The sequence below is a fragment of the Felis catus genome, chromosome A1, assembly GCF_018350175.1.
Source record: "Felis catus isolate Fca126 chromosome A1, F.catus_Fca126_mat1.0, whole genome shotgun sequence".
NCBI classification, from domain to species: domain Eukaryota; kingdom Metazoa; phylum Chordata; class Mammalia; order Carnivora; family Felidae; genus Felis; species Felis catus.
This window is the reverse complement of record NC_058368.1, coordinates 131,447,640-131,464,413: the sequence shown is the minus strand read 5'-3', so window position 1 is coordinate 131,464,413 and position 16,774 is coordinate 131,447,640. Positions and strand designations below refer to the sequence as shown.

At 36.4% G+C, this 16,774-nt stretch overlaps 1 protein-coding gene across 6 annotated transcripts in view; it reads right to left on the bottom strand.

The window, feature by feature from the left end:
• Window positions 1-16,774, bottom strand: part of RNF180 (ring finger protein 180) — a 267,612-nt gene that overhangs the window by 42,665 nt on the left and 208,173 nt on the right. For all 6 annotated transcript variants that reach the window (XM_045061285.1, XM_045061291.1, XM_023256994.2 and 3 more), the window contains 2 exons: window positions 11,623-11,848; window positions 1,849-1,974 (listed from right to left, as the gene is read on the bottom strand). In XM_045061285.1, coding sequence (XP_044917220.1) covers window positions 1,849-1,974; window positions 11,623-11,848 — 352 coding nt within the window. The remainder of the gene's footprint in view (window positions 1-1,848; window positions 1,975-11,622; window positions 11,849-16,774) is intronic.

Sequence of the window (16,774 nt, the reverse complement as noted above, 5' to 3'; positions counted from 1 at the left end):
CCCCTCCACCCTCCCCCTACGTACACCTTCAGGGCTAAAACTGCCACTGCCTTTTGTTTAGGGACCCCTCATTAGTCAGATGATCTCGACATGTGTGCTGATCTGCCTGAATCTGGATCAGTGCACTGTTCCAAAAGGGAATTGAGGTAAGGAGAATCAGCATCTCCTCCAGTTTTAGACTCCTGTTTATACCACTGCACCAAGTGATCAAAGGCTTAACTCTTTCAATTTTGGCTGAGCCTGACAGCTCAACTCTTGTTTAGCTCCACAGACCCTTGACAGTAATGTATTTCTTTCTTTTTTTTTTTTTTGATAGTAATATATTTCTTAAGTTGGGTTGTATAACAAAGCTACTTTGAACCTCCTCCGTAAAAACTTCTAACAACTTAAGTTCTGTGGAACTCTTATGGGGAGGACAAATATGATGAAATCACAAAGAAGGTAGTGTTTAAATTATAGCATCAGTATCTCGGGATACACAAAGGTGAAGGAAATTGTGTCAGAAAGGTGCTTCATTCTTTTTAAAATTTGTGTGCACAGCAGTATGTAGGACCCAAAGGAATCTTTTAAAGCATACAAGTTATCCTTTAAATTTTCTCTTCTTTGGGATGAGATCTTTCAAGAAAGTTCATTTTCTATTTGCTTTCATATGTCTAAATGTGTCTATACCCAATTTGTGGATGAGTTTCTACAGTTACTACCTTATAAAATAGCATATGTGTGTAGTAAAATGTCCTTCAACTATTTTCTTCATTCAGACTGCTCTATAAAATTATATTTGTCCTTAAACTACTTTCTTCGTACCTCAGGGATTTCATAAATCAATTTATTTTTTGCCTCAACCATACAGGCTCCATTTCTATCCTTTTGGTTTATGTTGTGGGGTACTGATTTTTTTAGGTCTTATTGTAGAAGCTCCCTGGCTCCATTCCTTGACGATCGTATCTGGAGCTTTCCAAACAGATCCCATAATATCACAAGTGGTAAATACTAAAACCACACAGTATTTTATGCTCTGGCCATCGTTTTATTAAAGGAGAAATTATATTTTATGTCCATATTGTATGATTATCATTCTACGGTAACAAATTCTCAAAGGTAAAAAAGGTTTCAGAAATTCCCTTGCCCTTATTTTGCTAATTCCTTCTACCTGTAGTATAGTTATAATTTAGAATGTGCTTTCCCATTCGCTCTTTTGATCCTTACAACTATACTAATTCGGTTGCACACATATATATACTCCCATTTTACATACGAGAAAATCAAAACAAAAAAAGAGGTTATTATGACACCTCTGAGGTCACTCAGCTAGTTAAACCTGAACCCAGAAACTGGTATTCCTATTCCACTGTGTACCTGTGAGACACTCTGTACACCAAGGCTCTGCTATTTGCTACTTGTCATAAACTTGTGGGACAACTGTAAAATAATAAAACTAAATCAACTTACCTATGATAATGAACTATTCAGGATCTTTATAAAGAATACTAGTGCTTTTGTCAAATACAGCTTTTGTCAAATCTGTTACTTTTGAGATGAATTTCATTCATCTATTAAACATCATATTAAACGTTATTGACAGCAAGGCAAAGTACTTTAATCATGTGTTTTTCTCAAATTTTGCTCTTACACAGTTTCTATTGTCTATTTTCTTCATATATTATTATTATTATTATTATTATTATTATTATTATATTTAATGCTTTCAGCAAGAAGATACTTTGCAAAATCCTTACTTAAACCTGACCAATGCAGAAATGTTTCCCCTAACATTTTAGTTAGGAAAAAATCGCTTTAAAAAGAGACATTAGACAAAGTTACCAAACATTTTTGCATTAGTTTCCTTACCTCCAAAAAGATGGAAGGCTTTCCTGCAGCTTGGGAGCGGCCATTTTGCAGAGCTGGATTTCTGAAAGCTTTGTTTTATTTTCAAATACTCTTTAGTAAAGAATGTTTTTGTGGCATTGTTCAGTTCTAGAGTAAAGCAAAAGAAAACAGTAGTTTTAGACGTTAATTTGACTAAAACGGCAAGAGCATGAAAAATTGTTACAGTATTTTGACAACAAATTTAGATCTCTTTAAGAAAGAAAACAAAAGTAAACTTTTTAATTCGAATTCAAGCGAACATAATTCCCTCAAATTCACATTAGATGCAACTCTGATGTGTCTACACATACAGTATACATCTACTGGGAATCTCCTATGTCAGTTATTATGCCATAGGCAGCAAAGAGAAAAACCCAGTCCTTGCCCTCAATAAGACTCAAGATTAAAAGATAGAAACAGGGGCACCTGGGTGGCTCAGTTAAGTGACTGACTCTTGGTTTCGTCTCAGGTCATGATCACACGGTGGTTTTGTGAGTTTGAGCCCTGCATCAGTCTCCGTGCTGACAGTGTGAAGCCTGCTTGGGATTCTCAGTCTCCCTCTCTCTCTGCCCCTCCCTGACTTGCACTGTCTCTGTGTCTCTCAAAATAAATAAATAAACTTAAAAAAAAAGGTAGAAATAAACAGGTAGACAAAAAAGGGAAAAATGTGTTACAGGTGTAGCAAGAGAATAACCAGAGTACAATCCTGGCTCAGGAGAGAGGATAAAAGGGAAAAATCTTCTACAATTTTTCCTACTGCATCATCTCTTTAGTTCATTCTGTATGTGATGGTCAAGAATTTACTGAATCTAATGCTGCTGATTGGAGAAAGTTTAAAAAAAATGTAGAATCAGGGGGGGCTCGGTCGGTTAAGCGTCTGACTTCGGCTCAGGTCATGATCTCACGGTCCGTGAGTTCGAGCCCCGCGTCGGGCTCTGTGCTGACAGCTCCAAGCCTGGAGCCCATTTCAGATTCTGTGTCTCCCTCTCTCTCTGCCCCTCCCCTGTTCATACTCTGTCTCTCTCTGTCTCAAAAATAAAACGTTAAAAAAAAATGCAGAATCAAATTCTCAACCTTTCAGAGACTTCCTTATGAGTGAAAAAGAAAATATTCATTGGAAGTAAACACAGACCAATCAGAGAACAGATGTGATGATATTCACTTTAAATTCTAGAAAGTACTTGAACTCTCTCTTATATGAGCCATGGAAAGCCTAAGCACATAGAGAAAAAAATGCTCACCTCTAAAGGGAACAATACAAGTTAGGGGAAAAGATAAGCTGCTATCACAGCCTGCATTCAGTAGAATGGGACTAGTTTGAATCAAAGAAATACAGTAATATAAATCTCTTCAGGCCTCACAGGTTCTCTCACCCTGGGTGGCTGTAAGGTCTACTAGTAAGTGCATGCCCTATAGAATTTGGGGTCCAGAAAAGCTCTGCATGCTGGGAAGGGAGGCCAACCAGGAATACCTCATCCAGCACTGATGAGTATTTATCTGTGGGTCCTCGGAAAATAAATTAAAACCTCATTTTCATATTCTTTACTCATAAGCTGTTCAAAGCTAAAAATCTTGCTTAGGAAGTCCCATTTTCCAGCTAAATATGCACCATGATGACAGAGGCATATAGAACAGGGGCAAAACCAAACCCAAAATTCTAAATATGATACTGTTGAAATGGAGTTATAGATTTTACAATATGTGAATCATTATAATTATACAATTTATGCTGAACTGAGGTTAATATTTAGGAGTTCCTATTTTAATATCTAGGTAAGCCATAATTAATGACTTATCCATTTTAATTTAGTGAGTCCATTTAGTATTTGCTACAATATTTTGTTCTCATAATTTTATACCAGAATAATGAAAAAGTAATTATCATCATTTTTAACCCTTCAGGCCCAGGAGAAATCTGCTACTATTATGACTTTCTCAGGGGAGAGCATTTATCCAAGCTTTCACCTCAAGCAGTTGTGATCACTTTATACTTACTGATGTCCTTTAATGACTTTGGAGCACTCAAGAATCATTTCAGTAACTGTTTCATCACCCAAGAATAGCTAGTTTATCCTCTGCTAGAGGAATTATAAGACTAAGAGGTGATCTATCAAATTAAGCCCAGTTTACCCACAATATTTACCGAGCTCTTGCTAAGATAAAGACAAAATGTTAAGTACTTTATACTGTGATGATGCATCCTGTTATTATTTTGTATGTAAAGTTACATTTCAAGATTTAGAAAAAGGCTTCTGAAATCCTAGGGATAGGGATATATTACTAGATCCTCAAAAGGTTATCACAACATCCATCCTTGCCTTCAAAGAATCTGTAATACTGTCTTCTGTGTGAAAAAAGACTCTTAAATACTGAGAACTGAGGGTTGACGGAGGGGTGGGGGAGACGGGAAAGTGGGTGATGGGCATTGTGGAGGGCACTTGTTGGGATGAGCACTGGGTGTTGTATGGAAAACAGTTTGACAATAAATTATATTTAAAATAAAGAAAAAGAAAGAAAGAAAGAAAGAAAGAAAGAAAGAAAGAAAGAAAGAAAGAAAGAAAGAAAGAAAGAAAGAAAAAAGAAAGACAGAAATTCCATCTTCCCTGTGCACCACATCATAGCCAATGATGCAGTTTGGTTTATTACTTTTAAAACTGTCAAAGTCACATATAGCTCTGGTTTAAAAAATCCAACAGCATAGAAGGGCAAAACGAAACAAAAAACAAAATGACAATGATCTGTTCTACTCCTTATTTCTACCTCCCCTCCCAATCCCCAGGGACTATTTAAGCATTCCTGTTTTTGTTTTTGTTTTCTGGAGATTAACCTCTGTAAGAATAAGTCATTGGTGTTCAAGAGTTGGTTTGCAAAACACTAGCAACATGTGAAATGATTTTGGGAGATACTGAATGAAAATGTTTAAACATTTAAAAGTTACCTATTTAATGTGGAAAATTAGAAAAAATGTATATTAAGTAGAGCATCAAACACATACATTCACAAATACATTGCTAAGGATGAAGCTAATACAAGTATTTAAGAAAAAAGGTGTGTTGATATGAGGAAACTTCTTAAAAAAATAATTCAGGTGGTACACAGATACAGTAAAAATTGTAAAGGTGGTACCACAGGGGTACAAAATGAGTTTCACCAGGAAAGTTAAGGCCCCTGGCAAATGGCACTTTCTTGCCCCTCTTACACAGGTGCAAAGTAAGCATTGCCTTTTAATCCCGGAAGATTTTAAGACAGTTTGTAGGTTTTCACTGACACAGTTTGAGAAACACTGCTCTAAATATTATGCTTACTTTGATATTTCTTTTTTTATAATAAAAATAATCCACAAATTGAAGCTTGAGAATGACTGCACTGGAAGACAAAATTAGGTACTCTTACTGATAAAAAGAACGAGTTTGGATTTCAGGCTTAGTGACTATTCTGTACAAAATGAACAGAAAAACAAAACAGGCATGGATGGACACAAGAACAAAACCATTATTAGCATAAGAATTAACAGACCAGACTCAGTGGTAGAGAATAAGAGAAAGGGTGAAATGCTCTTAATAGGGATAACAGACCATGACCAATTAATTATAGACTGTCACAGTAGATAAAAAGAGGAAGTGCGATACTCTTTGGGATGAGTTATCTGTCCTGGACAAATTCCAGCAGGACATGAGGAAATCAGACAGAACACAGAATAATTCTTCACTGTGCAGGACTGGCCCAAATACTCTAGGATATCTGTCATCCCTGTCCCTAGTGACTAGATGCCAGTAACATCCCCCATTTATTGAGTCAGCCAAAATATCCCTGGTGAAAACATCACAGGCCTCTTCCATGCTTAAAATTCTAGATTAGCTTAAATGTCATTTCCTTAGTTAGGGACTTCTATACATAAGGTAAAGACTTACGTACTTCCTTTTCCTATTTCCAGTGGAGTTCACTGGGATATCTGCTCATCAGCACCTAATTCTGCCAGGTAAAGGCACAAGAGTAGTGGGTATGGGGTTGTGTGTGGTTAAAATGGAGATGGAGTTTGAATGGAGGAAAATGGTGGAACAAGAGTGGAAATCATTCTTGTTGAGGTTTGAGTGCATCTGAATGGGGAGGGGGGACAGGAGTGAGTCATTTCACAGTTGGGAAGTAGGATACACTCACTCTGTGGCGCCCTTTGCAATACCTGGGACACTCCCATCTACTATATAACCATGGGTTGGGATCCTGGATCAATGGATACTGGGTCTGTAGTAGGACTGCCTACAGGAAGATCATTCAGTGTCAGTCCACAATAGGGGAAGTGACACACTTGGTTTGAAGGCTTCAGTCAGATAGTCAATTCAAGAAAATATGACACCTTCCCATGATATCCTTGGCTGAGGGATTTCTCCTCTCTCACCTGGATGATTCCTACCCCACATAATGCTTATATACCATGGCCTTTTCCTGTCTTTGGCCTGCTGATTTTAGGTGGCCTGTAGATCCTCTTATGTGGCATGTAGCACCTCCCTGTAGAGACCTAGAGTTGGGGTGCTGATGTGGGAGCTCTTGGTCTGAAAGGATTAAACCTGCTTACACTGGTGTCGTTCTCACCTTCAAGACAAAAGGACTCTAATTAATTTGGGACACACCAGAACTTTCCCAATCTCCTAAGCAAACTTAGAATCTGCCATGTCCTGACTTATCCTACTGTTTCCCAAAGTGACTTCACCATTTTATATTTTAACAAACATATATATGAGTCTCAATTTCTCCATATCCTTGTCAACATTTATTACTATCTTTTTGATTATCATACCCTTTGAGGCACACAAGCTTTCAACTTTGATAAAGTCTAATTTATCTGTTTTTTTTCTTTGGTTGTGTTTTAGGTGCAGCATTTAAGAACCCATTGCCTAATCCACTTTCAAAAAGTTTACACCTATGTTTTCTCTAAGAGGTTTATATTCTTATCTCTTACATTTAGGTCTTTGTTCCATTTTAATTAGCGTGTGTGCGTGTGTGTGTGTGTGTGTGTGTGTGTGTGTGTATGTCTAAACAGTGTAAGGTGTGGCTCCAAAGTCACCCTTCTTTTGCATGTGGATATCCAAATGCTACAAGGTCTTGATGGTACAACCTTTTACAAGAATAGTGGTATAGTGGTATCAGTTAAATAGCTGTTTTACTGGAGTAAAGATTGAGCCTCTCATGCAACCATTCCAGAAACCTCTTTACTATTTATTATCTTTAAATATTATTGATGTCCTTCCAAGAGGATTTAAGTCTTTTTAAACTATCTTTTAACCTCTCAAAATGTTGTGAATCATATCATTTTTAGTTTCCTTGTTGACTACCTTTTATTAGTATGCTTTTATTGGTTAGGATGCTCTTGGTTGAAACTAACAGAAAATTTACTCAAACTGTGTTAGTTAATTAGTAAATTTAATATTTAATGGAACAGGAAATCCAAAGGTAGTGTGGGCTTCAAAGCTGGCTGACTCAGTGGTTAAATGAGGTTATCAAGAACTTATGTTCTTTTCTTTTTAAAAAAAATATTTTTTTTAATGTTTTTATTTATTTTGAGACAGAGAGAGACAGAGCATGAGCAGGGGAGGGGAGAGAGAGAGAGATACAGAATCCAAAGCAGGCTCCAGGCTCTGAGCTGTCAGCACAGACAGAGCCCGACGTGGGGGCTCGAACTCACAGAGGGCGAGATCGTAACCTGAGCTGAAGTCGGACGCCTAACCGACTGAGCCACCCAGGCACCCCAAGACCTCATGTTCTTTTCTTTCCTTCGTTGTGCTCTCAAAAATAAAGGCTTTGTACCAAGCGGGTTCCCCACTTATTCATAAGATGGCTGCCAAAAACTATCTCTGTTACACACTTTCTTGTTTATGTCCAATGGGAGAGAGAATGGCTTTTCTATCTCATGTCTTAAGGGTAAAGACAAACTTTCTTCTCATGTCATTGGTCAAAACTGGACCACATGCAGATTTGTAAACCAATCACTGGCAAAGGAAGCCAAGGATGGGGTCTGCTACCCAGGAGCCACCTGGTCTATGCTGGGAGAGTTGAATACTTGAGAATAAAACTCAGAGTTATATTAGAAAAGAAGGATGTAATGGTACTAATTAGCAACCAAGAGTGTGTGCTACAACTTTTTGTCGATCAACTTTCAACAGTATATCTTGACTTATCTTAAAAAAAATAGGTATCAACTCCTTCTACCCTTTCTTCTACTTATCTTTTCCCACTTCCTCTTCTCAACTTCTCATGTGTTAACTACTTTATCAAGATCACATCCAATACTGTTAATTTAAGCACAATTGCCTAACCAGTGAATGTTACAGTACAAGTTTAAAATCATTTTGCTGAGGTACAGTCTATGGAATAAATCTGGGGGGAATTTCATTATTATCTCTATCCACTGAATTACTGTAACAGAGTTATGTTAGAACCAACCCCTAAAACATTGGCCAAATATCTTGAGTTCCTTTAGGAAATGACAGGTTTCCCACTCTGACCTTTGACAGTAATTATCCCTTTTTGTTCGCAACTGGAATGTTGACATTAAGTAACTGAGAGTATTCATTCACTTAATAAGTAACTGTCAGGGTTCAGTAAGGTTAAGAGAATACTCTAAGACTGTAAACTAACTTCTCCAAAGTATCACCAAAAGCATTTGAAACCAGAAGAGGAAAAAAAAAATTCATTTACAATAGCAACAACAAAAAATATATAGGCAGAAAACTAATAAGAATTGTGCAGAGCCTTTAGGAAGGAAATTGCAGAAATTTATTAAGATGACATCCAATAACAATCACCCAATATTATATAAATGTCAATTAAAAACTATGAATTATCTCCAAATAACTTATAATTTTAATTCACTTGTGAGTTATTAAAACACAGTCTAGAATAATTTTAAGAGGTATAGGGCAAGATAGAAATATGAATGGAAAAGAAAAAGGTGTCAAGAAACACTTACATTGTAGTAATTATTATTACTTTTTAAAGAATGACAATTCAACTAGAATAGGAAAAAAGGATTGTTTAGCAAATGATACTAGGATAAATGTCTAAGGATATGGAAGAAAATGGACTCTGTTCTTTTTTTTTAAATGTTTGTTTGTTTGTTTGAGAGAGCTTGCATGAGCAGGAGAGAGGCAGAGAGGGAGGGAGAGAAAGAGAATCCCAAGCAGGCTCCCCCTGTTGGCTTGGAGCCCAATGCAGGGCTTGAGATCCCATGAGATCATGACCTGAGCCAAAAAAAAAAAGTCAGATGTTCAACCAAATGAGTTACCCAGGCGCCCCAAAAGTACTCCATTCTTACTCAAACCATGCATCATACAAGATGCTAAATGGAGTTAAATATGGGATAGGAGGACAAAGTGGAAACCTAAAATAAATGTGGATAAAGAGAATTTTTATATAATTCTGTAGTTAACAGGTAAGGCCTTTTAATTCCTAACTTTAAAATTAGAAATATTAAAGACCTATGTTGCTACATGAGACCACATGAAAGTTCTGCACATCCATAAAATACAAACATAACTAAAATACAAATGACAAAACAGGAAAATGATTTACCCCATAGGACAAAAGCTGACACTAATTAAAAAAAAAATCTTGTTAATAAGCAAGAAAAAGATGAACAAACCATAAGAAAAATCAGCAAAGGTCATGGCCAAGAAAAACAAATGCCCTGAATGTGGAGAAAATAAGCTCTTGTATAATACTGCTTATAACAGTTTTTGAGCACAGTTTGGCAACATACACATAGCTTTAAAACACACAACAGCTTTAATTACCAGTTCTACTTCTTGAAATCCCTCGCAAAGAAATGCTCAGAGATGTGTGCAAATATTTATCTCCATATATCAGCAATTAAGTAAATGACAAATAACTAAATGTCCCATGATATTGGTAGTTTAAGTAGATCATGATATAATCACAAGAGTTTTAAGTAAATCCAAGCAGGTTAAAAGCCTTACGTACAATATAGTCACATTTTTTTCTGTAAGAAAAATAATTAAGTACATGTATGTAAAATATTCTGGAAGTATACTCACTCACTGTGGTCTTTAAATGTTAGGACTATAGAGGATTTTTGAGCTTAGAACTTTAACTGGATGTTCTGATTTTTCCCATAACGAAATTGTATTACTTCTATAATTTAAAAAGTTATTTCTATAAGAAAATTAGACCATAACGTTTTGGCTACTAGCAATGTCACTTTCCCTAATTTATACTCTGGTATTTCCTGAGCTTTTATCAAAGTATACCAGAAGATGTCAGGAAACCTGATACGCCACTTGCTCTGAAGATGTTTTTGAGGACACTGCCTACTCCACTTCTTAGTATGCCCTGGAAGAGAAATCACATAAAAAATTCCCTTTCAAGCGCCAGAAAAACCTTTGCTTACTCTTGGGAAGTGGGATACTTCTTTTAATGAATCATGAGAATCATTTAATTGTGTCCTTACTTTTATTTTAACTCAGGTGGCAGAATATTTAAAACCAAATACTTCACCTAATTATAGTTACTAGGTAGCATCATCTGGCTTGTGTATCTGTTCATCCACCCTCACCTGAAGAACATGGAGATAGCATTTTTTCCTGTGATGGGTGGCACAGAGTAGTGCCCTCCATAAATGTTAGCTCTACTTACTTCTATCCTTCTTCCCTTTTTCCTTAGCAATTCTTGATGTTCCACATTCATTAGTTTTTCCTGTCTCCATTAGTATGTTTTTGTAATGTGTTTATTTTTGAGAGAGAGCAAGAGAGACACAGAATGCGAGCAGGGAATGGGGCAGAGAGAGAGGGAGACAGAATCTGAAGCAGGCTCCATGCTCTGAGCTGTCAGCACAGAGCCTGACACGGGGCTCGAACTCATGAAATGAGAGATCATGCCCTGAGTTGAAGTTGGACAGTTAACTGACTGAGCCGCTAAGGCGCCCCTCCATTAGTATGTTTTAAAAATTATATTTCATCTTTACTGATAATTAGTTAAACAAATCCTTGCTCCAATTTTACTTCTTCTCATTCAAGAAGAAAAACCTTAAGAATAAGGATGGTGAAAAGACATGGAGGGTGGGGGGAAAGGCATGAGTTTTCCTCAGATATTTACAGAATTATTCTCAAAGACTCCAGAGGAAATAACAAGGCCCAAAGAATGAGTAGCAGTAAAAGGCAGATATGAGGAATAAATAATCAACAGGGCTGCTTCAAGTTTTAATGAAATGCCCTTGCCATTAGCAATGTCCAAGCCAAGGGGCGCCAGGGTGGCTCAGTCGGTTGGGCGACCGACTTCGGCTCAGGTCATGATCTCACGGTTTGTGAGTTTGAGCCCCGCGTCGGGCTCTGTGCTGACAGCTCAGAGCCTGGAGCCTGCTTCTGATTCTGTGTCTCCCTCTCTCTCTGCCTGTCCCCCACTCATGCTCTCTCTCTGTCTCAGAAATAAATAAACTTTAAAAAAAAATTAAAAAAAAAAAAAAGAAATGTCCAAGCCAAGACTGAACAACTGGTTAGAATATCTTAGAAAAGATCTCAGCATAAAGTAGGAGATTAGACATGAGAACTTCTTTTCATCTAGGATTCTATGATTTTCACACAGTTCTATGAGTTGGGCAAGCACTGTTTTATAAAGTAGAGAATAAGAAATCATCCTGTATATGATTTTCAATAATGTTCTATAATCATTTATAAAGTACCTTAAGAATGAGAACAAAGCTGTAGTCAGAACAATCAGGCAATCGTGTTAGTGAAAGAGAACAGTTACCTGTCTGGAAAAAGACTCTGGAAATAATTGTCCGGCACAACGGGCAGGGAGTGCTTGCAGGATTGTCTTTGGCAAGAGTCCGTAAGCAGGGCTCACAGAAGATGTGGTGGCAAGGGTAACACATGTATGGGTTGAAATAAACATCCAGACATACTGCACAGATGTAACTTTCCTTTTCTTCTGCATATTCATTGTCATCATCTGTACTCATCTCATTATTCAAAGTCTGTAAAACATAAGCAAAAATAATTTCTCTCAGTTCAGTATGAGATTGGTTTCCTTGAGAAAGAGAGACTGCCTTTACATTTTGTTAAAATGAATAAAAATATTTATGAGAAGCACATAATATCTCTTTCTGTGACATATTTCAAGTGACAGAAAGGCTATCTTGCAAAGTGACAAGAAACTCAAAACGCACACGAAAAATCCCGAAGTCTTAATTATTCTTTTAAAAAGTACTTTTCGTATTTTTATATAATACTAAATGCTAAAATCTGTCCAAACATACTGAAGTAACCCCTATCTCTATTTAACCAGTACTAGTTAAGTATGTGTCCGGTATACTAGTCCCAGGACTACAGATTCCCCATTGATCCCACTCCCACCACAGCAAATAAAGTCATTGTCACAAGGTTATAGAGCCTTATATGGGCATCTGCATATGATAAAAAGGACAAGAGGATACCATATATGCTTCATCCCCAGACCAGGCATGCACTATCTACTCTACACTTTGTCCCTTCGTGGACCCCAAGGCCAAGAAACGGCCAAAGACTAACATATGTCAGGAAATAGACAACAAGGCAAAGAGACTTGTAGCAATTTGGGGATCAGCCTTGTAGCTGAGAAATGGGATGAGTCCCTTCCCTCCTCCCAAAAAAGAATAGTTAAGAAAGATGTAGTTAGGAAAGAGGCAGCTCAGAGGTTAGCAGCGTGAGGCCTGGTAACAGAATGCCTGTTACTTAGGCTCACGATTTCCCCATCTGTGAGGATGACGTGAGGATTAAATGAGGTAATCCACTAGATATCAAGCATTCTGTGAAATCCCATATAACATAAACAAAGTTTAAAACAGGACATGAAGTAAAAGTCTCTCTCCAAAAGAAAGCTTGCAGCTAGGACCTGCACAATAATAAAGAAAAATCTGTAGGAAAGACAACAGAATCCATAATTTTTTGTTCATTTTTGATACATGAATATTCTTTCCTAAACTGAAAAGATATTTGCAAAATGAAAAGTATAAGTAAATGATTAGTAGTGAAGTGGGCACCCCAGATAAAAACATCTATGGACCTAGATGCTGACTTACCTAAATTTTATTTCATAATGCCAGCTTATTCTGCTTGCATTATACTCTCAGGACTGTGCCTTGAGATTTGAACTAATTAACCTTAAAGAAACCCATGGCATAAAAAAACCCCATCATTTGTGGAACCTCTTGAAGCATTTCAAATTGTGACCCAAATATTTGTGCAGAATTTTATTTCTATAAAGTACTTTACATATCCAACAAAAGTAACTAGACCACATTAAAATACACAAGGAAATAAAAGCTTTGCTCTTTAAAAACACAATATTTTGCAAATAAACTTGATGTGAGTTTGAAAATAGAAAATGAGGTTGGAACTATTCATCTATTATTTGATCTAAGTGAATCAATCCTCAAAACAGAAATAACGTATATAAAATTCACTACGTTTTAGGGAGTTAAAAAGGTTTAAAGTTTTCATTAATCCAGAAAACTGCACCTGTCTGGTAATAAATACTGTTATACAAAAAGACAAACAAATTATCTCAAGGATAGAATACCAGTGGGTACTTCTCCAAATTGCAGCGATGGAGGGTTGTATAATAGTAAATTTGCTGTTGGATGCAGAGTTACATTTTTAAGTTTTTATTTAAATTCCAGTTAGTTGAACAATTATATTTTAAAAATTAATACTCATTAATGGATCACTGCCAACATAGAAAGAGGTTTTTAATAGGTATGTCTAAGAACTCATATTCGTCTCCTCAATATTTCAATGGTCATAGATGAAGACCCCAGAAATGCTTATCAGAAATGTAAGGAAGGGGGCAGGAAAGATAGCTGGCTAATTAAGGACCAAAATCCTTTCTGGAATAAGGTATGCCATTAGCAAATAATATAAAAATGTACACTAGGCTAAACCAGTTGGCAGGGTCAAGATTTTTAAAAAGTCTCAATAGGTAGCTGGGCTGAAATCAAGATTGAATTTAACAGATACATATAAATTCCTAATTGAAGACTCTAAAAGAAACTGCACACCTATACGATGAATAAAATTTAGCTAAAGCAATTTATGTCAAGAAGAGCTAGGGATTTTATCTGGATTTTAACTGACTTAACTAAGCTCAGTGTATGATGTAGTTACTTAAAAAGCCAATCAAACCTGAAGTGCAGTGTAGTGTGGGTTTATGCGTCTCTCATTGTACAACGATCACAACACGTTTGTAGCTACTCTAAGGAACACAGACAAATGAGAGTCATCCACAGAAACACCGAAGGCCAGAGCAGCATGGGTTCTGAAACCACCTCCTAGAAAGTACGGTTAAAACATAATATTCATTCAGAAAAATAATGACAGGACATGAGATAAACAAACAAGCATTGGTATGACAAAGATCCTGATTTTTCCTCTGTGGAGTTTTTATGATTAGATCTAAAAGCAAATGGATGTGAAGAGGCGATAGATTGTAAGAGAAATACCTATTTATAAACCCAAACGACATGAGCACAGCCTAAAATGGCCACTCTTATACAGTACACCTGTCATGGAGCTCACCATTTATCTTGTGCTCCCCATGAAATACTGTGAGGCTTAGAAATAAGAGAATTAAAGTTGTATACATTAACTAATTTCCTTAACACAAAACCCCTATGAAGCAGGTACTATTACTATCATCATCTTTTAGAATAAAGAAAACTGAGAAATTGAGAGCTCACTAACTCTAGTGGTGAAGCTGGCATTTGAAAAAAGCCAGTATATAGACCTAGGGCAGTGCTCTTCACTACCACACTCTTACGTGAATCAGTGTACTTCAAAACATACTAGCAAATAATAAATGTTAGCTGGAGACGATTATGACGTAGGTTTAAAGAAAAAGACAAATTTAGTTAGGATCTACAGGGAAGTAAAATTTCAAGGCATTGTTATCAAAATTAGCAGATGACTATATAGGTGCCCAATGTACAACTACTTTTGACCCCATGGAAACTGTCCTACAAAGAACAAACACACTCAGTCTCTCACATTCCTTTCCAGGGGCTTCCAGTCTCAGAAGAGGAGAAAATAAACTGCTAAATAATATAAAGCAATAAGCTTCAAAAAAATTCAGGAAAAAACTAGCATAAAAATTAACAGACCAAGAGTTTTTATTAGTAATAACAAAGCAGCAGTGCCATTTAGCTCATTTACAATATTGTGATTACTGCTATATTTGGCCTTATTCCCCTAACTTACTATTTTTTAATAGGTGCTAGTAGGGCAGTGAATAGGAGCAAGACTCCAGAGCCTGTTTGGGCTCTGACACTATTGCCTGTGTGACCTTATGCAAATTACTTAACTCCCTGGAGTATCACTTTTCTCATTTCTAAGGTGGAGATACTAACAGTACCGAGCTCACAGTTGTTGAAGAAAGAGTTAATACGTATATAAAACATTCCGAACAATACCTGGAATGTAAATGTTTGCTGCTGTCATTGTATTCAATCATATTTATTATTAAATATTGGCTTTTTTGAGAGTGGTTTTATGTTTACAAAAAATTGTACAGAAAATAGACAATCCCCCCATACCTCCTTACACACACACACACACACACACACACACACACACACACACACAGTTTAACCTTTTGTTACCATTATTATGGTACATTTTTTAAGTGAATAACCAATATTGATACATTACTATTAACTGAGTCCCATAGTTTGCATTAGGGTTTGTTCTTGGTTTTGTACATTCTATGGATTTTAACAAATAGATAATGTCAAGTATCCACAATTGCAGTATCATATAGAATAGTTTCATTGCACTATTGAATGAAATCCCCTGTGCTCCACTTATTCATCCATTTTACCTCTTCCCCAACCCCTGTCAACTACTGATCTGTCTGTATATAGTTTTCCTTTTCCAGAAAGTCATATAATAGGAGTTACACAGTATGTAGTCTTTTCAGACTAGCTTCTTTCACCTACCAATATGCATTCGAGGTTCCTTCTAATTGATCTTGAAGTTACTCCAGGTCTCTAATGAGAACTGCTCTTAATTCTATATCAGTTTATTCCCTGGCCTTTAAAAAACAATTAATTTGCTTCATTTCTAAATAAATTCAAATTGCCTTCTACCCTTAGATATTCCTGAAATGTTGTGGCCCATTCAAGTTATGCAGTCTTATTTTCCAGCAGTGTTACATATTTATTCTTTTTAAAGATATATTTTTTTATAATTCTACTTTATTTAAAAGTATAAGTTGACATTAATATTATAATTTTATTTTACTTAAAATTGTCTCCAAAGGAAGCAATGAATACAATTACAGTAAGTTAAACTTTATACCTAATTTTAATGTGTGTGTGTGTGTGTGTGTGTGTGTGTGTGTGTCTATGTGTATTCCACCACATTCAGAGACAGAAAAAAAAAAACAAAAGTCAATTTCTGCTAAGAATGCCCTTGGGGTGCCTGGGTGGCTCACTCGGTTAATCATTTTACTTCAGCTCAGGTCATGGTCTGGCAGTCCATGGGTTCGAGCCCCATATCGGGCCCTATGCTGACAGCTTAGAGTCTGGAGCCTGCTTCTGATTCTGTTTTCCTCTCTGCCCCTCCCCTGCTTATGCTCTCTTTCTCTCTCTCAAAAATAAAAAAAAATTAAAAATTAAAAATTAAAAAAAAACAGAATGCCTTTGATGAAGCAGGAAAAAGATTAACTTTGACTAATTGAATATTTATCTTATAATGCTCCATGTGAGAGAAACAGGAAGTACACAGAATGCATTTCTGTTGCATTCCAAAGCATAATGGTTATTTTAAGAAAAAGAACCTTTGTTAATGTTTTAGTTGTGAGCTGAACTAGCTGGTTTTTCCATGGAAAAATATCATCTTTATGTAATGAACAATGGCCAGGAAAACTG